At 51.3% G+C, this 27928-nt stretch overlaps 1 protein-coding gene across 4 annotated transcripts in view; it reads right to left on the bottom strand.

Annotated features, from left to right (window-relative positions):
* The window catches only part of LARGE1 (LARGE xylosyl- and glucuronyltransferase 1), a 428233-nt gene that overhangs the window by 390355 nt on the left and 9950 nt on the right, over window positions 1–27928 (bottom strand). Inside the window, exon 1 of one of the 4 annotated variants that reach the window (XM_036297620.1) lies at window positions 2976–3087. The exons of 1 other annotated variant lie outside the window; for it this stretch is intronic. In XM_036297620.1, the coding sequence (XP_036153513.1) occupies window positions 2976–3046 (71 nt within the window). In that variant the 5' untranslated portion in view covers window positions 3047–3087. Of the gene's footprint in view, window positions 1–1890; window positions 2022–2975; window positions 3088–27928 lie in introns of those variants that run through there. 2 more of the 4 variants (XM_036297619.1, XM_036297624.1) reach the window with 2 other exon arrangements.

Below are 27928 nucleotides of genomic sequence, written 5' to 3' on the forward strand. Positions count from 1 at the left end.
CTTTGAATTTATATTAGTTCACACAAACACTCCATCCATGCTTTTGTTCCGGCCCTCCGGTCCAGTTTAAGAACCCATTGTGGCCCTCGAGTCAAAAAGTTTGCCCACCCCTGCTCTAACCCCACAACAACCCCATGAAGCCATCCCATTTTAAAGAAGAAGAAAGGGAGGCACAGAAAGGTTAAGTAATTTACCTCAAGTCACAAAAGCTTGAAAGTGATGGAGCCAGGATCCAAACCCAGGTCAGGACTCTGTGCTTTCACCGGCTACAACCAGCTAAAGCCAGAAGCGACTTGCACTCCAGTGGTCTGGTTTCAAAGCCCACACCCTTCGCTTCTCTCTCAACTTTGTACTCCAACTGCCAAATAGAATGCTTAGTGGCCCTTAAAACGCTTATTTGATGACACAAACCAATTAACTAAATGGGCAGTGACTTGCATACATCCCATTAGTTCAAACTAAATTCAAATTAGTTCATTTTAGCAGTTAAAACGGACCCAGGTCCATATGGGCAACAGAAATCAGGACAGGAGTGACTGGGCTACTTAGAGCAATCAGCAGGCAGAGTGACATCAAGCTCCCTCTCTCACAAAGCTTTCGTGTATTAAGTCATCTCAGTAAACACTGAATGAGCACCTACTATGTGCCAGCACTCTGTCAGGGAACAGGAGTACAAAAGAGAAAGCCCCAGACCAGGAAGGGCATGGACATGGCCAAGCTGCCATATATCCTGGCCATTACGTTCTTCCACGGAGGTCAAAGAGGAGGGGCCATCGGAGGAGAGGACAGGTACCCAGGTCTACCCGGAGCAGGGGACATCTGAACTGCATCAAGTTCAAGTTCAAGTCCATTCTTACTTTAAGGCTAAGCCAAACCCCACCCCTGCGCACACACACACACACACACACACACACTCACACAGCTCCGTCTTTCCTCCCTTTTCTTTCTCTCTGCAAATTTTCCCTGAAATACTAGGTCTTTCATAAAATGAACCACACCAGTGACGTACAGGATCGTCAACCATATTCAGTTTGCATAATTAATCACTCAGCATGAAGGGAATGGAGCTCATTATTCACCTGAAGCAAAAATGTTTTCAGGGCCAGGGCCTTGCAACGCTAATATTAATAGGTAACTAGTCATTGGGTATGAGTGTTAACTCAGCTAAAGTCTCCCTCATTTGTTGATACAGAAATAGACTATTTCTAATGTCAACGAATGAGGAGAAAACAACACTGGGAAAGGGATGGGGGCAGGGATAGACAGGGCAAGGAGGGCTGGGCGGCAAGGAAGAAGGATCTAGAACAGAGGTGTCCTGGCACCCACCTTCCCACCAGCCATTCACCCCCCACAGGGTCATTCCAATGGCACGGTCATTGGGCGGCGTGTGGCCCAGTGGAAAGAATGCAGGCTCTGACGTGACCCTTCCTCTGTCACTCACCCTGCAAAAGGGACGACAGGTCTGCCTACAGAGTCCTCCCAGATCAAGTGCAACCCTGTGTGTCACAGAGAAGACACCCGATAAATGTTAGCCGTGTGCTACTAACACCATATTCACCATCCCAGGATGTATCACGGGGCCTGGGCAGAGAGCAGCTGGCCTTCTCCGTCACCATCACCGTCACCGAAGCTGTCGTACACCCTCTCAGCGAGTCACTCAGCCCCTGGACCTGATTGCCACGCCTGTGAAACAAGTTCTCGTGCGACGATGGGACAGACGCTGAGTACCGGGCAGCGTGAGGTCAGCCGGGCTCTCAGTGGGCACTGGTCCTCCTGGGGAGAGCGTGGGGCCCCGGTAAAGACTCACAGGACTGACCCAGCTGGGAACACAGACATGCAAGCCTTTTACATGAAAACCAGATCTGTTGACTACAAAACATGCCCACTCACCTCTGCCCGGTAAGAGGATGGCCCTGGAGGGCGGGGTGGAAGCGGCCGCCAAGCCCCACCGCCAGGCTGACTTGGAGCTGGCGGGATCTGGCCCCACTGGGCGTACCACCTCGCTGCTGAAAAGGCCGGCCTGTGTTTGGGTTTATTACTTCTGCACTGCCCACAAACAGCCCTTGGATCGGGCGTGAGTACGTAGTTCTTTTTTTAACCCCCTTGGCACGAGCAGTGCCCGACGGAGGACGCCTTGATTAGCTTGAGCTGCGCCCGGGCTGATGAGCCACACCAAGGAGCTGGTATAGACTCTTCTGAGTGGTGTCCAGTGGGGACCTCGCCCTCCCCACTCAGCACTGGAGGCCGGGTACCCCGGGAAGCTCTGGGGCCTGACCGCAGTTGCCCCAGGCAAACCACTGAACCGATCGGGTCAGCGAGCGGTCTCCCTCAGTCCCCCAGCCGCCACCAACATCTTGAGAGGTGACAGTTCAGCCCAGAAGCACTGGATCAGGAAGCTGCAAGCTCTGCCAGGCCTCAGCTGGCCAGGCCGGGCATTCATCAGGTGCCCGTAACCAATCCTGGCGCTAAGGCCTGCAGGACCCGTTCAGACCCCCGTGCCATTCTTTACCCTCCCGCTGTCTGCATCTCGCATTCTTCCTCCAACCCTCCCACCAGGCTGGGATCTGCCTCCCACTTCAGGCCTGCCTGCCCTTCTCAAGGCACAAATATCCAAGTGCAAGTCCCCAGTTTCACCTCTCCCTCCTCCGCTGCTGCCCCATCTCCTGCCCTCTCACCCCCACCCTGTCATTTCTCCTCCCCACCCTCCTTTCTTATCTCTCCCTCCTCCTTTAGGCCTCACTGGTCCTCCATTTTCCTGCCCCCACTCAGGGAGCTTAAATGAAAAAGTGGTACATTGGTCCCTCAGACTGTGCTACCTTTGTCAAAGCAAAAACCTTTGTAAGGATCCTGACGATGAGCCAGAAAAGGGGCTAAAGGTCAGAAGGGCGCAGCAGCGGGGGCTGCGGGCACATGTCCCGTTAAGGACGCAGGAGCAGAGGTCAGAGAGGGTCTCCACTGCCACCGTCCTCACTCACCCACGGTCCTTCAGGAGCATGTCAGCCGTGACTCGAGGGGACACCCCTCCCCTGTGATCCCACCTCAACATTCTTCCACGAAGGTCTCAGGACACGGCCAAGACAAAGGAAACACAGCAACAGATGCGGGGCAGTTCACTCAACAAACACTAGCTATGTTCATTACTTTAAACCAGGGGTCCTCAAACTTTTTAAACAGGGGGCCAGTTCACTGTCCCTCAGACCGTTGGAGGGCCGGACTATAGTTTAAAAAAAAAAACTATGAACAAATTCCTATGCACACTGCACATATCATATTTTGAAGTAAAAAAGCAAAACGGGAACAAATAAAATATTTGTATTTGCATGTGGCCCGCGGGCCGTAGTTTGAGGACCCCTGCTTTAAACAGAAAATCAAATAAGTCTGTCCTGTTTGCACTGGAATGACTGTGTGTGTGTGAGGGGGTGCTTTTTCTGAAATAAGTCTAATCCTTAGGGGAGACATCCTGGGTAATCCAACAGTAGGGCAGCTCTGGGTTCAAATGCCACCTCAGCTACCGATTGGCTGTGAAACGGGGGGGCCAGGAACTGACCCTGGGCGTGCCTCTGTTTCTTTGTTTGTAAACTAGGAATACTAACCTATCTCGCACACACCAGATTGCTCAGAGCTCCATGTCCATCATCATCATCATCATCATCATCATCATCATCATCATCATTATATGAATGTTTACCGGGACTTCAACACGCCAGTCAGCCACCTGAGTGCTTTACATTAATGCAACCCTAAGAGGTAGTGGCTGTTGTGAGCTGTTTGTTTTACAGATGCACAGAGACACTGAGTAACTGGCCCAAGGTCACACAGCTGAGCAGAGACTGCTGGATTCACGCCTCAACACCCTCGCTCCGGAGTTACACCTGATCTCTGATGCCAGGCCCAGTGGCCAGCAAAGAGTAAACTGTTCAGCAATGCATTTGCCAGCACTATCATCATAATGTTGGCTTTACTTTTGTAAGAACCACTGCCCAGAAGGGCGATTTTCTTTTGCCTTTTGGAATTAAATTTCAGTCCAGGGTAGGGGCACTGAACCCAGGGTAATAGCTTCTCTCTCTGCCCACTGTCTACTCCCCTCATCCTGGAGGGAGAGCCAGGCTGAGGCCCGGCCTGCATGGGGCTTTATGGGTCAAGCGGCATTCTCTGAGCCAAGGAGGCTGGGGGTATCTCCATTCCAGAACAGTTGGCTAATCTCTCTGTGGCCAGGGCCAACTGCAGAATGACAGCCACCACCTGCCCCACTTGACTGAGAAATGGTGGGGGCAGAGGGCCATGCCAGAGAGCAAAGTCTGAGATCCACATGCCCACCTCCACCCACTTCCAAGTGGCCCCAGGCTGGGCAGGGACACTTCCAACCTGTAGACTGACCGCCTTCGTGTGCCTTTGCTTTCCAGCAAGTCCCAACGATTGGGGTTTGGGGGGGGCCAGTTGTTTCAGTCCTGCATCCCTGACGGTCTCCAGGGTTGGGGTTCTGTCTATCCTGGTTCTTGTGTCCATGGCACCGATGAAAAACAGGCTCATGGAAGTCGTGCAACTTGCCCAGGTCTCATGGCTTGAGAATGGATGAGTGGTTCACACCAAGCGGCCCCAGGCTGGGCAGGGACGCCCGCCTGCCACTCCAGCTTCATCCACTGAGCGATGACTGTGCCAACATCTGAGGTGCTCCCAGGCAGCGGCCCAGCAGCAGGAGATGGTGAAGGTAGCTCACACCTGGCAGCTCACACCTGGCAGCATCCGGGTTCTCACTCTGCTGGAAGTGAGCTGGTGACTCTATTTAATTGAGAGCGTCCTTCGCCAGAGCCCGAGCCTACTTGTCAGCAGCAAGCAGAGGTGGGGTCAGAGGGCAGTGAGGGCCCTGCCTGCCCCGAGTGCTGAGCCTCCTGCAGCTCCATCTGGATGGGCTCTGCCAGCCATGTCACCAGCAGCTCGGGTGTGGCCGTCCGTCCCCCCGGGCTTGGGAGGTGCCTTAGGATACATCCCGCACCTGGGCTCTGAGGTGGATGGCTGGTCCCTCCTCCGCAGCATCATAGCAGCACCCCCAGATATTGCTCAGTCCAGCAGTCAAACTCAACCTTGGGATTTTAAACAAAAGGTCACGGAAGAAAATATGTGGGCTGCCAAGGAGCACCACAGCTCTGGTGTGAACCACTCATCCATTCTCAAGCCATGAGACCTGGGCAAGTTGCACGACTCCCATGAGCCTGTTTCTCATCGGTGCCATGGACACAAGAACCAGGGTAGACAGAACCCCAACCCCGGAGACCATCAGGGATGCAGGACTGAAACAACTGGGCCCCCAAAGCCCCAATCGTTGGGATTTGCTGGAAAACGAAGGCACACGAAGGCGGTCAGTCTACAGGTCAGAAGTCAGGAGAGCAGCTTATAGAGGACTTTTCCTACAAAGGTAGCTCCCTCCCCTTCCAAGGCATCGTCATCCCAGTTCTTAAGATACATGTTTCACCTTGACACATAATACATTTTGGACAAAATTCTACGGATCCAGGAACTGGGAGTGATGGAAGTGACTTGCCTAAAGTCATGTGACCAACAAAAGGTGGAGCCAGAATCTGACTCCAGCTCTAAAGAGAGGCTGAGTTCTCCCCAGTACTGGACACACTAACTCACCCATATTGCTGAATCTATTCCTTAAAGCAGTGGCCTCTCCATGCCATCACCCCAGCAAAGAATGAAGAACGGACATTCAATTACTTGCCACCAGGATCACCAATGGGTGGCTGCGTGTTAAAGGGTAAGGCTGTTTGATACCTTGAGGGGAGACACGGCATACACAGGGTGTGGGTGACCTTCTGCAGAGATGAAATCATGATGTATGACATCTAATTGCTACAGGAGGGGTCACCACGAGCCAAGCACACTGCCTCACATAATCTAAGAAGGAATCTTCCTTCTACCCATTGGAACATGGATTGTTTTAATACCCATTTCACAGATGAGAAAACCAACTCCCAGGAAGGCTCTGTGATTTGCCCCATCACTCAGGAGTAAGTGGCCTCTGCCTCTGCTACGGTGACCCCTGTGCTGAAATACCCTTGTCCACCTGCAAGGTCTGGCTCGCACCACCCTTTCTGTAGTCATTACTGCTCGCTCTCTTCTCATCACCCATGAACTTTAAACACCATCTCTCCTGCACCCACCACAAAACGTTCAATGCACTGCTTATGCGTCTGTTACCTCCACCCCCAGTCTGGCCTCTTCACAGGAGTACTATGACTTGTCTGTATATGTATCTTCGGTTCCTGGCCCAGTATCCGGCACGTAGGAAGCACTCAAAAAAATATCTGTTGGCTGAATGAAATAATCAACCAACCAACCAACCCTTCTTGACAGCCTGGCTTTTGTTCTGAGTACCTTTTCCCAACCAGCTTCCCTTCTCTGTGTCCCGATGTGTCCTCCCCACGGTGGCTTCTCCACCAATCTGTTTGCATGGAGAGAAGCCAAGCGCATTCTTTCGACTGCAGCTTGGTAACACCAATTGTCACCTCTCCACTTTTATTAATTGCTGGGTTAATCAAGCACTCCAAATTGTGCCAAACCCAGCTAACAGGAGAGCATTTCTCGAGGGCCAGAAAAGCAGGTTCAAGCGGAAGCGAAAGACAGAACCTCACAGCCTTTTTGGACCCTGAACAACTGCCATGTTCCTCGGAATATCTGGGCCTAAGTCAGAGCAGATGGAAGAGGAGTCTTGACCGAAATCTGAGCCACGCACGGCGTCTGCGCAGCAGATGGGTGTGCGAGTGAACTTTGCTGTATTTCTCCTTGGAGCCCCTCCTGCGATGACTGGACTAGGCCCGCTTTCAGATAAGGAAACTGAGGCTCAGGTGAGAAACAGCCTGCAGCCTTGCCCAGGGTCAGCGAGCCAGACAACAGAGCTCAGATGCAGGCCTGCCTCTTCTCATTGCCCACGTCCCACCTGGTCCCCGCTACCCAGGACCTGAAGATCACACTCCCGCCTCTTCCTGGTAGCCTGGCTCACCCTCCCACACCTGCCGGCCACAGTCTGGCCTCTCCAGCAAGATGGAGCTGCCCCGGGCGATGGAGGTTTCCTTTCCTCTGCAAAAGCTTTCTCAAACCTTCCAGTCAGAGCCGGTGAAGATGTTTTCCTCTGAACCCTCGGGTAGATCTTGCTTTCAAATTCCGGAAAATTTCTGGAAAAACTTTTTCCCCACTACCTATTCTACTTACAACATAGGCAGAAGCAAAGCGACAGGAGAAAAGAGAAAGGTTTTATTTTATATGTTGATATATTTTTCAGGCTCCTGATTGCAAAGAATAAGTATTATCCTTCCAAATTGTCCCCTTCTACTTTATAAGCAGGTTTGTTGTTGTTTTTTTGTTTACAGGTTCAATAAAGATGCCATGGAGGCTGCCAGGCCAGGCCGGCTCTCAATGACATTCCCGGACAGGCTCCCATATGGAGAGCCTGTAGCATTCCAGATGCCTCCCCGTGCAAGTACCAGGCCTCCAAAGGCACAGTGACGAGCCCCCTGGGGCTGGGAAAGGAGTTCCGGGCACCAGACATGTTGCACGGCTTACTGTCCTGCTGAATGAGCAGAACTGCTCGCAGCCGGCCTGGGGCCCAGGAGCCATCCCGCCATCCCCCGCCCGGGTCCCCATGCTGAGCTGCCAGGCGAGGTCACCTGCAGCTCCCAGAATGAGCAGGTGGGAAATGCAAAGAGAAGGCGAGCATCTGTGTGGGAAGGCTGATCCAAGCCTCACCACCCAGACAGGAGTTTGAGACATGAAAGGCAAAACAATTAGGACTATAAGCAAGCGGGTAATAAACCGAGCCCCTCCACAGGGAAGGAGGACACGGGACGCTGGTTACAAAGCACGGGTCTTAGCTGATGAAAACACGTTTGAATTGCAAAAGATCACAGCAAAGAAACATGGCGAAGTTCTTTTTGTTGGTTTGTTTTTAGTGTATCATCAAGGTATAAATCCCCAATTTTTAAAGTGCTGTCGAATCAGCATACAGACCCGCAGATCCCAATTTGGGAAAGACCCATCTAATTTGCCGAGGGTAAGCGTGAGGGTCGGGGGAATGAGCTTACAGGGAGCAGTTCAGGAAGTAGCAACCCTGAAGCGGGTGGCCCCTTCCCTTCCCATGTGTGACCGTGTCAACACGGACATCCTGGCTCCTTCTCCAGGACACCAGGCTGGTGCAGGACAAGCCCCCCTCCCCACCCCACCCCCGCCCCCCTCTCCCCCACAGGGGGCAGCAGCAGCAGCAAAGACTGAGGGCTGACATGGAAGAAACACCCCCCACAGCACGCGCAGCGTGGCTGCTCACACCCTCCCGCACCAGCAGGTCTGCTTGTCCTTCTGCTTCATGAGGGAGGACAGTGACCTAGTGCAAACGAAACGCCTGTGGCTAAAGCCCATCTAACTTCCATCCATGACTTGCCAAGTGGCTACCACCTCCGCCCCCAGCAGTCATAAAGGGGGCTGGTGAGGGAAGCACAGCCCACCGGGGCCCTCCAGCAGGGGGCGCTGTTAAAGCTTAGGAAAAACACCAGAGATGACATTCACCCAGACAAGCAAGGGATGCCAGAACAGCAAGGCTGACCTTTGTCACAGAAAATAACTAAAGATGGTAACTAATGCGCTTTGCAAGTGAAAGTTCCATACATCCCACAGAGCAATAAAATGCACTTAATTACCTCGCTAAGCCTGTCTAGTGAGTCCCAGGATCCCATCTTGCAACAACAGGTGCGCGTAACTGAGCAGAAATGTTAATTTTCTCCCCTTGTTCTTCTACTTTCTTTGTTAATATTACCTTGAACTCCAAGGGTCCAAAATTATGGAGATTTCAGCAGGCTGATGGAGCACTCTTTTAATTTATCGCTCCATAATCCAATTTTCCTCACGTTGGACCACAAATCACCCCGGCCTCTTCACAAATCCACAGGGGCCATGAGGCATGACACGAAGGCTGGATGAGTTATGTTGCAAATGGGAAAACTCGTTACTTTGGGCCCCCCTTTCTGAATCATTAACACAAGAAGGTTGGGTCAGAGCATCTCTAAAGATCTCCTTGGCAGCCAGCATGGGAGGGGCGGGTGCTGAGGGAGGTGGCTGTTTCAGTCTTAGCAGCTTAAGACCCTTTCCTGTGAGATGATGGAAGGGGCATGCATAAGCCTCCAGGGCCAGGCTGAGTGAGGAAGATGCCACTCCGAGCCAGGTACTTGGCTACTACCTGGCAATGGCCCTGTGACCCTGATAAATGAGTAGGCTCATGCCCCTCCTCCAATGGCCCCCAGCCCGCCCACCAGACCCTGAACAACGGGACCTCCATTTCTCTCTGACCCCATCCCCATTCTATTTTACTCCATACCCCCCTCCCTTCTAGCCACTGACCCACCTTGAGGTCTCTCAATTAGCAACTGAGAAATGACCCCAGGGCCTTTGCACTGACCTCAGCCTGCTCTTTCCCCAGATATACCCATGACTCATGTTTTCAAGTGTTTGCACAAACCACCTCTTCTGAGAAACCCTCCCTGACCAAGTGAAACCTGCAAGCTCTACCTCCCCACTCATTCCCAACACCCCTTCCTCCCTCCCACCTGTGCTTTCTTGCACTCCACGATGCTTATGATTCCACAAGAGACTCCGTATGTGTTAGTTTCTTTATTTCTTAGTCTGTCTCCCTCAACTAGAATATAAGGTCCCTGAGGACAGAGACTTTTATCACTGGGTTTATTAATAGACCCTCTGCCCTCAGAGCAGAGCCTCAAATGTAGTCACGCTCAATAAATATTTGCATGATGATCAAAACAATGAAGATCTGAATGCAGGTTCAACATAGGGCGGTCTCTGCTCACCACACCAAACACCAGCTCAACCTCAACTACAGCGTGAGCCCCATGAGGGCAGAGCGGAGCCGCACATGGGCCCACAGCCCTGCTTCCCTCCGTGTGCTGGTCCTTCTGAGCCGGCCCTCCAGGCTGCTGGGAACACCTTAGGGCAGTGGTTCTCAACCTCCCTAATGCCGCGACCCTTTACTACAGTTCCTCATGTTGTGGTGACCCCCAATTTCACTGTTACAAATTGAACATAATTAAAGCACAGTGATGAATCACAAAAACAATATGTAATTATATATGTGTTTTCCGATGGTCTTAGGCAACCCCTGTGAAAAGGTCATTCGACCCCCAAAGGGGTCGTGACCCACAGGTTGAGAACCGCTGCCTTAGGGTAAAGCACTTGTCTATTTGCAAAGATCATCCGGGGTCACCGTACGTGGGACTGCCTTCCTCGGATGGCACTGACGAGAGTGGTCCCCCGACACAGCCTCGGTTCAGGGTGAGTCAGCCCGGGGAAGCTGCCAACTTATCACACCCCGCATTTCTCTGGCAGCACCAACACAGTGCCAGCCCAAGCGAAGGGCCCGACGTGGGAAAGCACCTGCCACATCCGAGCAACTGTTGAGTTTGGCTGGAGTGTCACGATTAAGCAAGGAATAAATCCGTGGGAGGCCAGGCCGGGCCATATGGGGGAGGCCCTGAAAGGCTAGATGCCACCACCCCGCAGAGCCGCCAGATTCTGGAGGTCACCACTCACAGGGCCGGCCGAGGGCTGGCAACCCAGCCTTTCATCCGCCCGCCCGGGGAAGGGAGGCCTCCCGCCTCCCGCCAATCACCCTCTTAGCGAAGCACACACAGTGACTCGAAAACCAGCCGCTCGTCTCCAGGGGACAATGACAGGAGCACCTCTAGGCTTCCCGACTGCTCAGGCCCACCCCCTGCTCTCCTCCGAAGCCTGAGCTCCCTGCGGCTTCTCCAGCGCCTGCCAAGCATGAAGGCAGCCCTCCTCACCCCCCCAAACACAAGCCCGTGGCGGTACCTACAGCTCGCGCCTTCGTGAAGCTTCCCACCGAAAAGAATCCGGTTAACAGAAGGGCAGTGAGGACCTGGGGACGAAGAATATTCCCCGGAACGGGTCTGAGAGCCGAGCGAGGCAGTGTTCACGTGATACCTCCTTTTATCCTAATGCCTCGTAAGCCCTTTACCCAGGTGGAAACCGAGGCTCGGACGGTAAGAAGTAATTCACTCCAGCTGGAAAGGGACAGAATTTGCGCTCAAACCCAGTTCTGTTTGGCACCAGGGTAGTATTCCACAGGCAACGGTGCCTTCCACAGACCTGGCAGAACCATCCCTCCTCCCCTTTTTTAAAAATATATTTTTATTGATTTCAGAGAGGAAGGGGAAAGATAGAAACCTAAGAGATGAGAGAGGATCATTAATCATTGATCAGCTGCCTCCTGCACACCCTCCCCCAGGGATCGAGCCTGACCGGGAATCGAACCTCGACCTCTTGGTTTGTAAGGTCAATGCTCAACTACTGAGCCTCGCCAGTCGGGCCAGAATCTCTCTCTTTTTAAGTTGCTGGAAATACAATTAAGTTGCTACTGAGCCACTGGATTGCAAGCTGGTATCTTCAGCGACCCCTCTGAGACTTGCGCCCAGGAGCCCAGCAGAAGGCAGACACCCTTTCTGTAGATGGTCAAGGTCAGGACAGAAGTCCTAAGCCCCAAGTTCAAATCAATGGCCTCTAAGCCTTGGTCTGTTATTCATCTGGGAAATGGGATTGTTTTACTCACATTGACATCACAGGGCTGCAGGAAGGGCCTTGTGATATTGACAGAGCAATAAAGGGCCTGTTATCCGTGCTCTGTGGCCTGTGAATGCCTCTGAAGACAAAGTATGATAAAATCTAGTGAGCAATGCCCTTTAGGAGCCTGAGCTTTAGTTGTAAGCAGCTCAGCTTCCCGCAGGGCTGGGTGTGGTGGCACCTGAGCTCCAACCTCCTGCTCACCTTCCCCTCCAGCCACAGTCTCTCCAAATCTTACAAAGACAGGAATGCCGCCTTCACAAGGATCTCTCAGGAGACACCAAACCCAGAAACGGTGGCCCTACATCACAAGGTCCTCCCATCGGCATCTCAGGTAAGTAAATGGCCAAGGTGAGTTGTAGGCTGGGATCCTGACCCAGGGCAGCCCTGCCCCCAGGTGCTCAGCCAGGACACCCCGAACCAATACATTCCTACTTCCTGCTTCCCCTCCCCCTTTGTTAATTCCTCTTGCACAACCTGAACTTGAGTAACCAGGGCCACAGGTATACAGTGGGGCCTTGACTTACCAGTTTAATTCGTTCGGAGACCGAGCTCATTAAGGAGCTCGTTAACTCAAATTACTCTGTCAACTCAATGCAAAAAATCAGCCGAGAAACAGCTGGTATCTCAAAAAACTCGTTAGTCGGGACACTCGTAAGTCAAGGCCCCACTGTAGAAAAGAAGTTGGCAAGGACCTGAGTTTTAGCTTAGTATTTATTCCAATGTTATTTAAACAACATTAAAATAAAAAAATATTTAAATAACAAATATTTAGCCCCAGCCGGTTTGGCTCAGTGGATTAAGCGTCGGGCCCTCGGACTGAAGGGTCCCGGGTTTGATTCCGGTCAAGGGCATGTTGCCTTGGTTGTGAAGCAACCAAGTCTTTCACATCGATGTTTCTGTCTCTCCTTCTCCCTTCCACGCTCTCTAAAAATCAATGGAAAAATATCCTCAGGTGAGGACAAAAATATAATAAAAAGAAAAAATGCTTTCTAAAAATAAATAACAAATATTGATTGTGTTGTAAGTGCCAGGCACAGGGCTAATCACCGCAGATGAAGGGAGAGAGAAGCTTCAGGTCCAGCGATTAACCAAAGAAAGAAATTAACCAAAACATCCCACAAAAGCTGTCCAAGTCAGCTGAGAAAAGTGCCTTAAAAATCTTTAAAAACACAGGTCAACTTTCACCTGGGCAAGGTATTGAGAGAAGGCTGAGGAAGGGGTAAATACATTGAGTGAAGGGAGAGCAGGATTTACAGGGGGGGGGGGGGGGTGCGAATTCCTGGCAAAGAGCCCATGAGCATCACCTGAGGGCACGTGACCCTGACTCCTGGCTCAACAACAGCCTTGAGAGCAAAACAAACCCACAAGGTTCCTTTTTTAAAAAATTCAACATCAGTACAAGTTGAGATAAACGTCACAGGATAGTCGATGTGGAACCTAAACCCCCACTGTGCCGGGGAGGGAGGCTCGCTCTGCTTGGTCAGCCAGGCTGTTCTGAGGGTGATGCCCCCACCCAGGCTTTCTACACACAGGAGGCCACCTGCCCCCTCCTTCCCGAGCTCTCCTCAATTGAAGAGGTGCCATTTGGTGCCAAAGCCGTGACTCCCTGGTGCTAATGCAGGGCCAGCCAGACCTGGTTATGAGGGGTCATGCAATGACCCAGAAGAGAGTCATGTTAATCTGAGATGACATCAAAATGACGTTAAAGAAATTTTAATGAGCCCGACCGGCTCAGCTCAGTGGTTGAGCATTGACCTATGAGCCAGGAAGTCACTGTTTGATTCCCGGTCAGGGCACATGTCTGGGTTGCAGGCTCAATCCCCAGTGTGGGGTGTGCAGGAGGCAGCCAATCAATGATTCTCCCTCATCATTGATGTTCCTATCTCTCTCTCCCTCCCTCCCTCCCTCTCCCTTCCTCTCTGAAGTCAATAAAAATATATTTTTTAAAAATTTAATTAAAAGTATTTAATTTAAACAAAAAGTATCAGAGAACATCTGCAAGCCCACCAAGGAACACTGTTTGAGAAACAGACTCCTAGAGGCGGAGCGTCCTTCTTTTCTTCCCTTCCTTTTTGTCACCATCTTCCAGAATCTACAAAAAAATCCCTCCCTGCTCCATTCTCAACTGCCTCTCCGTTTTCCTTGCCATCCGAGCACGTGGTGTGTGTATAGTGGGGAAGTGCAGTAACGCTGCTTGCAATACAGAGTACCCGGGTCACAGATGGGGTGAAGGGGCTGACACTCGCCGAGCCCCTCCTACCTACAAGGCTCCATCAAATACAACCTCACAGATTGCGCACAACAGTCATTTCGCGCACGGGAGGGATGAGAACACCGGCGGTGTTTTCGGCAGCTGACTTAAGCGTCAGTCGCACACTGAGTCAGGTGCCCGATTTAAATGGAGGTCTGCCTGACCCTGTCCTTGAGCTTCGTCCAGCACCCGCCTCATCCCCCCAAAGGAAACCCTGGACGCTGGAGCAGAACTTGGCATGGTGAACCGCAGGGGCCATCTGCCTCTGAAATTCCTACACGGCTCCCTTCTGAAGTGCCTCGGTTCCCTTTTAATTAAACGAGCTTTCCCCTCAAGCCTCCTCATTCAATAGAAATGAAAAAGACTCTTATTCAACTGTGTCATCTTCCCATTCTAATTGTCAAGTTTGCCAGGGTAGCTGTCTGACAATTGCGTGGCAAAGGCCCAGGCATCTCGCTTCCTCCTGGGCCCGGCCGACTTTTGCAAGCAACTAGCAGGCCTCCAGACCACGCGTGACATCTTGTTCAACGAGAGAAAAGAAAGCGTGTCCTCGGGAGCCCATCCGCTCCACAAGCTGGAGATTTTGGGAGCTCAAATAACCCATATTTGGAAACTCTGCAAAATGACTTCCTTCAACCATTTTTTCTCGGGGCCCTCTGAAGTTCTAGGGGAAGTCAGACTCTTCTCAAACGGGGTCTCCGTTCGATCCAGGGAGGGAGGTGGGCTCTGGGTCGTGGTGTTTGCTGGGGTCCCCCAGGGGCCGGGCCGCAGGAAGGAGACCTCACAGAGGCACCTGCGTAAAACGCCAGCGGGACAGACGGGACAAGCTGCTGGCTGAGTCAGTGGCTCTCGAACGGGGTCTCCCGTGAAGACCAGACTCCAGTGACGGGAAGACGGGAGGAGAGAAGTGAGCAGGCATCTATTCATTCATTCCATATTCACTGGGCGCTCCGTGTGGGAAAGGTACCAAGCTCTGGGCCGGAAATACAGTGTGTCCAGGAGAAGAGACACGACCCACTCCTGGTGAAGCGAGCAGCCTCAGGGGATGAACTGCAGGCAAACACAGGTCACCATTAGTAGCTATGACTATTTCCTAAGGTGATGAGGTCACCCGCGGTCGTGCCTATGACATGCTGGGCAGCCACACCCCTGGCTCTAGTAGGTAGGCCCCTCATGTATTGGGGTAATTCTTTGTGATAAGCATTGTCCATACTGGCTGTTTAGCAAATAGTGGTGTTGCTCACCGACACCAACACATCTTTATGTCTCGACACCCTTCCTCTGGTCCAGTGGAAGCAAAGTCATCAGCAATTCAATGGGAAATGGGTATCTATACAGTTGGCTTTGGTGAGAAATCCATTTTGAAACATCACATATTTTAAGCTCAGAAACCTAGTCAATGCTCCTCTATCCTGAACTTTGACAGCAGAGTCTCAAAACACCTGTTCCCAAGGCCACCCCCTCCAGGAGGTTTGCCCTGATGACACCCTCCCTCAGCTCCCCCTCTGAGTCCTTTCTCAGGGCACCCGCATTCTCTCTGCACTGTATGAGCTAATGATCTTGGCCTGGCCCTCCCACCAGCATCACCAAACTCCAAGACTTCGGTCAAACAGGATCCACATCTGATACCAGCATCCCACTGGCCCCGCCAGCTGTTGCACAACAGTGCTGCACAACAAGCCATCAAACGCGGGGCCCCGCGGGGCAGGGTTATTCATTTTCACTCAGGTATCCTCAGGTAGGCGGGGCTGATCGAGGGTGGGCCTGGCCTCTCACTAAAGGCTTCTGGGAGGGCTGGGCGGCTCTGCTCCAAGCGTCTCTCATCCCACTCCCCCTCCCACAACCGTCTAACAGGCTGAAGGCCACGCTGTTCTGGCAGCAAAGGCCAAGAGGCAGGGAAAAGCAGCAGCAACACATGCCGCTCCTAAGGCCTCAAACTGGCACGCCAACCCCTCTGACTCATCCGTCACATCAAAGTCAGTCATGCGGTGGAGCTCAAACTCACAAGCTGCAGAAACACACTTTGATTATTGTGTAGGAAGTCAGAGAGGTGCGGAGAACTGGGGCCGTTAATGCAAAAAGCCTTTCACACCCACCTTCCGGGTGCCTCATGCACATAAAATAATCCTCAGGCACTGAATGAATGAATGAATGAATGTTGGGTAAATTCCAGAGCTTTGTCAGAACACATGACCACTGACCAGCAGCCGTTGCAAATCCCGAATCTGACACAACAGTAACATGAAACATCAGTTTGCTTCAGGTCCCTAAACTTGTATGTACACACCGTTATTTTTCCAAGGATCTCTCTGATGGTGAAATAAATCAGTACCCCCATCCACACCTGGCGCCCACGTGCACACGCGCACCACGACCTCTCACTAGAAGAAGACAAATGAGACCCTATTTTGCACACATGGGGTGAGGGCGGGGGTGGAAGGGGAGAAGGTGAAGAGGTAACTCTGAATCCATCCCGGTGGTTAATTTTCATTTAACTACCTAGCTGAGACCAGAGGTTCAGCAGAAACACATTAAAGACCATGAACTTATGAAATGATGCATTATTGAAGCCACAGCAGGGGAAAGGGCTCAGTTTGGAAGACATAAAAGACTAAAAGCCTGCAGAAGTGTCTTTTCCATTACAAGGCAACTGCTCAAAAAAAAAAAAAATACATTTTAATTGCCAAAGAAGACACCGCTCCAAGAGGGTAGATAAAATAAAATTAACTCCTAGCTCTCGTTCCTCCCGCTCAGGAAAACCTGCGGCTCCTCCCAGAGCTCATCAAAGACAAAGGTCTTAGATTCTTCCATTTTCCCCTCTGGACCCCACTGACACCAGCCACAGGCCGCAGTCCATTCACTCCACAAGTATCGATCGAGAGCCTCCAACGTACAAGGCAGAAATCCCTTCTGTCATCAGCATACCTTCCAGTAAATCACACAACGTATGAGCATACGGTGATGCTGTAGGAAAATATAGAGCAGGGGGGTAAAGAAGGCGGCGGGGGCGGGGGGGGGGGGGGGGGGACGTTAAATCACAAATTTAGACAGAGCGAACATCGCCAGGGTTTTCACATCCCTATGTGACCACCTTAGGTTCTCTATGCTTCAACTTCCAAAAGCTTTGAAAACATATCACCGTGAGGAGTTTATTCAAAGCACCTATGACAGGAAAATTATCATGTCATTCCCTCTAGTCCTTTGGGTGTGGACCCCAACCCTCCACCCCTCGGCTGTGTGTTGAGGAGGAATGGGTCGTGGGCACCCTGCAGATGCAGAGGTCCACCGAACTCAGAGGAAAGCACGGACACGCCAAACTGGGCTGCTGGCGGCCAGTGCCACGGGCCTGGATGCTACCCGTCTAAGAAGCAAACAGCGTGCGCCTCTAAATGGTGTGGGCGTTATGGTGCTGCTAGGGACCACGCCCCCATCCTTGGCCTCTGTCTTCTCTCCTTCCGGCCCAACCTCCTGCCCTACCGACATCCTCCCTCCAGTGTTCCGACTCTTGGCTGCGTAGGCCCATCTCCTGGGGAGTCTGTGATCCCGTTCCCCCAGTGATGGACATGGGGCTGCTTTCACCTTGGCTACTGGGGACAGTGCTGCTGTGAGCACGGGCAGACAAATACCCTTCCAGGCCCTGCTTTTGTTCCCTTGGGTACACACCCAGAAGCGGCACTGCTGGATCGCATGGCACCACGGACACTGTGAGGCCGACGGGCACCTGTCCTGGGGCAGAGTGGCTCGGGAGCCCGTTAAGACTTTTGAGGGGTGGAGGGGGAGTCAAGGGTGCCGAGCAGCCGGCCACAGTGACATTGGCATCACGCCCCGCCCTCAAGGATACGGTCACCTCGCTAGAATACATAGATGACAGTGTTTGCAGCCCCTCATTCCAGGTCCAGGGATGCCAACCACGCCCCATCCCCACCCCGAGTTTGCCCCTGACTTTCCTGCTCCTTCTGCACCTTCCAGGAGTCTTTTCCTGGTGGCTGTGGGAGTTTCCCGCAAGTAGACCCTCACCTGTTCTCTCTTGGTGATCAGACGAGCCCTAGAGAAAGCGACAGTGTCCCCAGCACTGCCTTGGGGGCCGCTGTGGATGCCACAGAGCGGAGCACCATCCCCTCCGACCACACCCGACGGCGGACCAGGTCCTCAGAGACGGGAACCCGGGCGTCAGAAGAGACTCAGTTCCTCTCTCCCAGCCATGGCCCCCGCCTTGCTGAGCAGGTCAGGGACCGTGTTGCAGGAAGGAGGCCCGTCTGTGGAAGAGCTCCCTGCCCCCCAAAAACCCACCAAGAAGCTGACCTGAAGAACTCAGGTTGACTCACTCGCAACTGTTGAATGAGACACACCCTGCTTCTCGACGCAGCTGGTCTCCGGCATCAGCACACGCCCGCCGCAGCCTGTAAATCAAGCCCATTCTTCAGGAACCCTCCACACCCACATCCTCGGCTGTAATTTTTGCTGACCCGGAAAGCTGCGAGCGGTACACGCTCCTGAGTGGTTTGTGAAAACAAAGTCCCGGGGAGCTGTTATTACAGAGAGAATATTCCCCGGCAGAATAGGGGGTTCCTTCCTGCTGTCCCCAAGTAGCAGGAGCTGAGAGAGGGGGGCTGGCCCGGTTTGGACAGCCGGCCACCCACCCACTCCGTGAGCCTGGCTCTGTGGCAGGAGTCAGGACGGGTGGCACAATGGGAATTCTCAAGGGCGGCAAAGAAGCCCTTATCGCAATCCATGCCATCTACCAGCGAAGGTGACATCGGAGGGGGAATGCCAATGAAGCCGTGGGTCCCCAGACAGCCGAGGATGTGGCGCTTTATTACGGAGTCTAAGTGACTGCAAACGGGCCATTATCAAATCTCTTCAGTGACAAAGCGCCGTGTTGAAAGGAACAAATAAAAATAAGTACATTAAGCACAATAAATCACGGGGCCCTGTCTCGGAGACCCATTATCCCCGGGGGACTACGGGACTACTGCCTGCCTCCCTGCCTTTCAGCGATTGCAGCCTGGTCTCCCCACCATTGTTTTAATATTGCAGCCATTACTCTCGGTGCCTCCAAGAGCCTGCTGTTTCTCTGTAGTTCTGGGTGGCAAGGGCATAATTTGTTTTATGATTTGCTTGGGAGGGTAGCTGTTTTATATTCATCTTTAAGAGATACATTCAGTAATCGTAGCCAGGAGGCCCTGCTTCAAAAACAGGACCCGGCCCTGTCATCGCTGGCAGCATCCATGTGGCCACGGCCATAGCTACCCAGAAAGTACCCACCCATTTACCAGGAGAGCCAGACTGCTTCGGGGGGGGGGGGGGGGGGGCGGGGGAGGGCGCGGCAGATGCCCAGTGACAGCATTAGTCCTGGTTGAAGAAGAGCCACTGAATCATGTAGAAGGCAGACTGGGCTGGAGGGAGACAGCAAGAGGCTGGAAGGCAGGGACCTGGGTTTCACCATGACGTTGGTCTGACCTTGGTCAGGTCCTCTGACCTCCAGGGCAGAAGTATCTCCACTTCCCTTTTCGAAGGCCTCATGATTCTGCACTTCTATGAGATGCAGAGGGACAGTGAAGAACCTTACACCCAGATGATACTTCTATTTCCTCCTCTTTCTCAATAAGATCGTTACAAAATTCATCATAAAGTAACACCAACCCACCAGGCAACTGTCCAAGATATCTCCCACCAGCAGGCGTCTTCTCCTGATCACACGGAACCCTTCCCTCCGGCCCCTCATTCCCTGAGAAGTTGTTCTCCAGGGCAGCTCACTGAAAGTGTCGTGAACAAGTCCGCTCCGATTCCATCCGTCAGGAAGTGGAGGAAAGATGGGGACGGAAGGACAGAATGTGCCGGGCCACCACGCCACGCCGTCCCCATCGGAAGCGAACAAGCCACGAATCCCCTTCGCTGGGATGCGAGTCTCAGATGCAGACTGATGCCTGCAGCACGGGGACATCAACCTTCCTTTCCGCAGCCCGTCCAATTACCACATCTAAACCGCACGGCGAAAAGAGCACTCCCCGCGATGCCGCGTTTCCAGTGTGGCACTGCGTGCGGCAGCCACAGAGCAGCGCTGATCCCAGAACTTCACCCATCGGAGAGGCACTGACATAAAACCGCCCAACGGCGCCCAACTCTCAAAACACTCTATTAAGGGACTCAAATTCCAAAAGGCAAAAAAAGTGGCAAGATCTCCCGCGTTAAAAATGAAGCTGGGTTTTACAGATCATCAAAGCCCTCGCGTGGCGCAGCCCCGGGGAGCGGCATAAAGAGGATTCCTTCTCGCCACGCGGTTCCGCTGGCTGTGCGAAACTTGGTGTAACAACCCAATAAACACCAGCGGAGTTAGAACAGGGTTGCTCTCAGGGAGACAGCAAGAGGCGAGACGTCAGGGAGACAGCCGGGGTTGTACCACGGTTTCTTGCTACTTGCATGTTTCTGCGAGCTCACCTTGGGGGAAGATGCTTACCTTCTCTTACCAGTTACCCGTGGCTGCTGTAACCAAACACCACAGAGCCGGTGGCTGAAACAACTGTTGTTGCAATAATAACAATATTATTGTTGTTGTTGCAAGAGGTAGTGGCAAAGAAGGTAGTTTTGCCTGCAAACAGGATAGAGAGAGAGCTGGGAGACAACCCAACCAGGTTGCAATAAGCCAGGCCATCCTGCTGGGAGCTCCAGTGCCCAGCTCGGTACCCGGTACCCGACAAGCAACAGCTGGGTGACTGTTAAACAGGTAAAAGTAGGAATGGAACAGAGCAGAGTGACATGGCTGATGGGGATAATGCTAAGATCTATATAACAAAGTGAGACTTCTGCAGAGCCCGGAGCTTCTCAAAGAAAACACGAATCTACGCACGCATTCTGACAGCGACATATGCTATGCTTTGTGCAAAAGGAAGCTGGAGACCCCCCCACATCCTTTCAAAGAGGGTTGTTTCGGTTTGTTTTGTAGCTTTCTTTCTACTGCAAGTTGTTGGGAGAAGGCATTCTGAAAGCATCCTTAACCTCTGCCCCGGGGAACCTCTTTTGAATATCAAAATACAATTCATGAAAACAAACCAATAAAACGACCGCAAAGCCCCACGGTCTCCATGAAAGATTCAAGAGCTGGGAAAGATATCTCAGGATTTGCATCCACGCGGTATCCGCAGGGCAGAGTGAGTGGTCAGCAAGTCAGGGCGAGGCAGGTGACTGGCCGGCCGTGTCAGACACCCTCGGGGTGGCGCTCCCCGCGCACCTCTGTGGGCAGCTTGCTCCTTGTTTCCAGCGAACCCGGAGCTCAGGTCAAACACGCACACTTCCCAAAGGGCTTCTAATTGAAAAATCACACAGGACATGTCTAGTGTCAGGGCCACATGCTCATTCCAAACCATGTACTGGGAATAAGAGACATCTGTCACCCCGGGGCATTCGGACATCACCCGGGAGTCTGTCCCTGAAGTGCTTTCTCAGTGTGAGTGGGTTTGACCCCTAGGTTGAGGGTGGGAACAGGTGATGGGCCTTGGAGGTGGAAAAGTACAGCTCAGGGAGTGAGTGATGGATTGAATTGTGTCCCCCCAAGAAAGACATGTTGAAATCCTATCCCCCAGGACCTCAGAATGTGCTATGTATGGAAATAAGGTCTTTTCAGAGGATTCAAGGTAAAGTGAGGTCAGTCGTCTGGGCCCCAATCCAATATGATGGTACACTTATAAAAAAGGGGAAATTTGGGCAAGGAGACTGGTGTGCAGGGGAGACAATGGGAGGGGACACAGTGAGAAGGTGGCCAGGTGGCTGGAGTGAGGCCCCCCCTAAACCAAGGGTGGCCGAGGATTGCCAGCCAACACCAGAAGCTAGAAGGGGCAAGGAAGGATGCTCCCCAAGCTCCATCAGAGAGCGTGGCCCTGCTGACACCTCCAGATGCCTGATGAGGACTTCTAGCCTCAGAACTGGGAAACCATACACTTCTGTTGTTTAAGCCTCCGGCTCTGTGGTGTTTGGTTACAGCGGCCACAGGAAACTAGTAAGAGAAGGTAAGCGTCTTACCCAAGGTGGGCTGGCAGAAACATGCAAATAGCAATTAACTGTGCTCTGTCAAACCTGCTGCCTCCAGGCCCTGTTCGCTCAGAGACTGTGTGGCCTGGTTTCAGTAAGGACAAGCTCTTAGTCACGTAGCACAATCACACTGGCACATGAAGAGGTGGTGGGTGGATATTTAAAACCTCATCCTCGTCCCAGGTAACATATGTGTACCCACAGGTCCTGCAGCAAAAAACTCTCCAAAATATTAGGTGATTAACATTTCTGAATTGCAGGTAAGCACAATTGGGGGGGGGGGGGGGGTTTGTTGGTCATTTTTGACATGAAAAGACTACAATTTGATCAACTCCTCCCCAGCTCTTTTCAGCTGTGATGTGACTCCATTACAAGCATCAGCAGACCAGACAATGAGCAAACAGCCAGATTAAAACAATGACAAACCAGGAGAACAATGACAACTGCTTAGCAGAGCAGAATAACGGGCGGGCTTGTCATCTGCTTAAAGAAGATGAGGGCTGGGTGTGAACGGAAAGGGATTTCTGACATCACAGCGGTCTTTGAGGGACTTGGGTCAAACTGACTCACAAAAACCAACACTGGCAAACCTGGTCCCCAAGACACAAAACATAGAATGGCAAGAAATGTCTTTCCCACACACCAGCCCTGGGACAAGGAGAGAGCCCAGATCTCTAAGACAAGCTGCTGGTCTGACCAACAGCCCCCTACCTCATCCCCAGAAAGTCATGAAACCCATTTCACAACCTAAATCAGGGTATTTCAGGGAAGTCATTTTCTGCCACCATGGGAGCAGCATGGAGCTTAGGGAGGCAAAAGGCCCAGATTTCCACTATCAATTCCCAAGCATTTTTGGTAAATTCACAACCTGTTTATATCTCTACACTTTGTCTCCTCTCTGCTCCTATTAAAGGGGAAAGAGTACCCAGATAGTAAACTTACCATCATGAAGTGGTCAGAGGTGAATCCATTAGTAATTTGTATTACAAATGAGGTTTGTACATTAATATCACTTTTCAAAATATAACCCATTCACAGCATTAAAACAGCATAGTGTTACTGTGGGCTAAGTTGTTGAAGCCATAACACCCAGTACCCCAGAGTGTGACTGTATTTAGAGATAGGGTTTTTAAAGAGGTGATCAAGGTAAAATGAGGTTATTATGGTGTGCTCTAATCCAATCTGACTGTGTCCTTAAAAGAAGAAGTGTAATGTAGGAGCTTGAGGAGACATTGATGCCCCTGAATTCTATGAAAAAAAAGTTATACATATTTAGGTGCACAAGGGTCTGGGCAGAAAACCACTTAGGAATTACTCGCTCCAAACTTCAGGATCTCAGGGGGAAGTACAGTACAACGATCCTGAAGCTTTCTTTGAATTCTGAAATTTGAAGAACTTGTACAATTTTTTTTTTTTACCTTGCCTATTTTTAGGCTGACATCTAACGTTTTCATCATAAACGAAATCATTCCTACAGATGTAATTTTCAGCATATCGTAAACATTAACATTTTAAAATAAAACTTCACATCACATTTTTAAATGGGATCTAGCACTCTGATACCCATCATTAATTTTAAAAATTCAAAAGCAAGTTATTTTTTTAAACTCTGGAAATGTTGGATCGTTCCTTACCCAGAGAAAGGGGCCCAAATGCCCAGATTTTAGCACCAAGTTTAACCAGGGAAAAGAGAGTATGGACAGGGGCAGCCCTGCGGTGCCTTCTTCAGAAGGTTCCCACACCCCAAATTCAAACAGTTCCTTTGACTGGTGTTCCTTGAGGTTTTTATACCCAGAGCAATGTACCAGAGAGTAACATCAGTGTCGGGGAAGACATGTGACTTTATAAGATGGGGAAGGGATGACTGTGAAAAGGGAGGTGGAAGGAAGAACCGTGGACCTGGTGGGGGTGGTCTCAGGCCAATCAATTTCAGGGACAGGTCCCTATGTGAGGCTGGAAATCTGGAAATCGATTCCCTTAAAACTTTCTGTACCAGCATACTCCGTGGAAAGTCTTCACATCTTCCCAGGGGTTTGTCTATTCCAGTGTCCAGTGACCTGGGGTGAGCAGATTATGGAACAGAGATTAAGAGAAAATAGTCTGGACACAGAACTGGGTTCCACTCACTGGCTTTGTCACTTGGGCAAATAGCCATGTCTCTGAACTGGTTTCCTTGCCTATAAAACCAAACTGCTCAGCTCACAGGGCTGCTGTGACTGAAAGCATCGTTCATGTAGAGCACAACTCAGAATCCCACAGAGACATCCAATCCATGGGAGCCAACACTGTTACCACCATTATTACTGTGACCTGTTATTTTAAATACTGCTAAGAACTGGCCAAGAAAGAGTCCTTTCCTATGTCATTCACTGGCTCTCATCTCCCTTACCTATCAGAGCCCAAATTTCCATTGAGAAAAAGGAGCAAAGGAGGCAGAAAGCTCATGGCCTGAGGGGATGAGTGAGCAAGCATTTGCCTTTACTTCAGAGCTTCTGCAAACTTCCTGCGATCTCTAGACAGTGCTGAAAAGTGAAAGACGGTGGCCCCCTCTTGTCCCAGGGAGTCATCTGTGTTCTTACTTTAGCAAACACCACCCCTATCCTCAGGGATGAAGAGCAGGTGGTGGGGGAGAGCGGAGAAAAAAAATGGAGAAACTCTAAATAATAACAACAATTACAATAGCTAACACATACTGAGTGTTTTCTGAGTGCCAGCACTGTTCTAAGCATTACACACACATTAACAGATTTAATGAGCTCAAAAATGCTGTTTCAGGAAGAGTTATGGACAAACCCAAGCAGAAGAAAAAAGGAAAATGTCAAAAACTAAGACCCAGAAAGCAGATTCCTCCATATGTATGAAGCTGGACCACCACTGGAAAAGCAGCAGGGCTTCCTGAACCATGTAACCAATGCCCACGCCAAGTGCAAGTTCATAAAGTTTTGCCAGTGCCTGAATCACACAAACTCTGCCCAGGGTTCATCTGTCACTCCTCCGTGATTCATTAAGCAAACCTAGTCATGCAGCATCAATGCCTGGCGTGCAAGGGCAGTGTAATAAAAACCCAAATGGACCTCACAAACACTAGAGACAGGACGAAATATTCCAACATAAACACACGGCTATCCAGAGCCGAGTCTCTGGGCACTGCTGCTGAGCTTCTGCACAAATTTATCCAGTTCTCCCTAGCCACTCCTCATCCTGTCTGATAATTTCTCAATCAATTAGAACTGCCATTCTACATCAGGTTCCCTAAAGAATGGGGAATGGTATTAAGCCTAGTGAACAGAAACCATGCCCAAAGTTTCCAGCAGCACCTAGGGATCCGCAGTGCAACCAGAATGAATCAAACACTTGAGGATAAGGCCTGAAAGAGAGGGATGCTCTGGGTTGTCTGATGATGACTACCAAGGACTGATTTTCTTCATCGGGCTTTTAAAAGTCTAAGAGGAGAAGGAAGAAGAGGGAGATGGGAGGGTGGTGGCAACAGAGAAGTTGAGATTGCACTGACCAAGAGAAGGGGTAGTGACAGGGGTACAAAGGGTCTTCAAGTTTCTCCTCCCCCTTCAATATTCAGCCTTAAGGATTTGCATAAAGACGTATCTCTTGGTCTTGAAAGAAGGCGAGCACACCTCTTCCACCTCCTCCTCCATTTCCACCACCCCCACATCCAGATCACCTCCATCTCCACCACCACCTCCACCTCCAGACCATCTCCATCTCCACCATCATCACCACCACCACATTCCTTGAAGGCATCACTGTGCCCCAGGGAAGGCCCACCACCATTCTGGTCTTTGGCAAAGGGGCATACATTCTTAGGTTCCGGAATACCTTCAGAAGCTTACTCACATCCCACCATGTACCCCTGCAGCACAGTGTAGTACTTAGGTTCAGCAGGAAAGGGTTATATTATGCCTGGACAACAAATTCAATGAAATCTAAAATCACCTCCACCATCAGCACCACCACCACCACCATCACCACCATCTCCATCCCCACCACCACCTCCACCTCCAGATCACCTCCACCATGCACTGGGTAGACAGCATGTTCCAAGCACATGGTGAAACACTGAAGATTCCCCAGAGTCACCAGATGCGGTCTTCGCGGAAAGGCTCCCACACTCTGGCACGACAGCCGCCTGGGAGAACTGGGAATCCGGTGCAGAGCGGGCAGCAGCAGAGCCAGGACGAGGTACCGATGCGATCCGGCACCCAGCACCAGGAAAAGCTGGGAGGAAGGGCCACCTGAGCTGGGTTCTAAAGGAAAAACAGAAGTGTCCCAGGCAGATAAAGAGGAAAAGAGCTTATCAGGCAGGAGAGACCAGGTGCACAGCTTGGCAGGCTTGGGGAGAAATAACCAGGAAGGAAGAAAAATAATGAGTTAGCGATTGGTGACGCATGAAACAGGGGAGAGGGGGGTGAGAGAAGATGAAGCTGCAGACAAAGGCAGGGCCCAGCTCATCACATGCTTCGAGTGCCCTGATAAGAAGGCTGGATATTTTCCAGTGGCCGATAGTAAGCCGGTGAGGGGAAACACACAGAACATTCTAGAAAAGCCCTCGTTCTTGAAAGATTAAAAAACATAAAGCCTCTCTATCTGTAAGGGATTGAGCCATCCAATTTAAAAAATTTTTGTTATCCAGAATGGCTTACTCTCCGATTCTAAAAAGTGTGCCCTGTAATCTCTCAGCAAGGCCGTCTGAGGGCAGAGAAATACACCTGCCACGGATGCCCGCACAGGCTGCGCTTTGAAGGTGACTCGGAGCCCAGGTGTCAGAGCCCCAGCCAGTTTGCTCTGGGGCCCCCACTACTGCTTTGGGAACCACTCGGGAAGAAAAGACGAATTTTCTCTACTATGTCCCTCATTGGGTGTCATCCAAGGCCAGGCAAACAGTTGTTCTGTAACCCTGGGTGCATTTGAATAAACTCCCATTAAGAGAGGCTCCAGAGAGTCTATTTCCACCCAAGCACCATCCCCGGGCAGGCCAAGCCAAGGGAGAAAGTGCTATTTTAAGAATGGCTGCTAGTGTCACACGGACTTCATTCTAAGGAGGTGGATGTTCAGTGGGCCTTCCATACCAGAGACTGATGGGAGGAAAATTCGGGAGCCTCCCTCAGCTTCCACCCCACGGGACAGCTCTAGCCCAGGGGCCTTCAAAACTTCACATAAAAGCCTGTTCAGTGACCTCCCAGCTTCCATCTCTCCTCACTCCAATGTGCCCCCGATACCGTTACGAGGCCCATCTTCCTGAAACAGAGCTTCTAGTAGTTCACACACCTCCTCCTGATCAAGTCACCCTGCCTTCAAATCCCACAGCCCCAACCTAGCGAGCCAACTGCATTTCCAATTCCTCGCTAACAGAAACCCAAGCTGGCTTATTCTGCAACCCCAAAATACACACTTGTGCACTGTCGATCAAACCTGGCTGCGCTACCTCTCTGTAATTCCCCCATTCAAATTTTAATTATCCCGTGTCCAAAGCCTCAACGCAAAGCCTACCTCCCTGGAGTTTAAACAGCTAAAATAAGCTCCCACCTCTGATCCCCCATCAAATTTCGGCTCCGACAGTCCACAACCATTAATTGCACTGCCTCATCGTTTCCATTGTTGCTCTGAGCTGTTCATTTGAGTCTTCTATTGTTGCTTAACTTATCACACAATTTTCTACAATCTCTGCAACTATGTGGGCAAGGACAGAAGGCTTTCAGTGCAATTTAATAAATGTTTATTAAAGGATTCCTCTGTGTTAGAAGCGAACGTGGCAGGATGCTCCCATAGATACAAGGATGGGCGTCACCCAGTCACGGTTCTTAAGCAGCTGGCACGTGAGTGAGGGAATAAGGATGCAGATACTGGCAATCTCACGCACAAGGCGACAGGCACAGCCCTTGGGGTACTTGGGGTAATTCCTCCTCTCACCCTGTTCTTCCACCACCTAGTCACCAAGGCGCAGATCTCGCTCCTCTGATCCCCTCAAACGTGATGCTACCCCCCACCAGGTGC

This window comes from Myotis myotis, unplaced genomic scaffold (assembly GCF_014108235.1).
Source record: "Myotis myotis isolate mMyoMyo1 unplaced genomic scaffold, mMyoMyo1.p scaffold_m19_p_3, whole genome shotgun sequence".
In the NCBI taxonomy this organism is placed as follows: Eukaryota; Metazoa; Chordata; class Mammalia; order Chiroptera; family Vespertilionidae; genus Myotis; species Myotis myotis.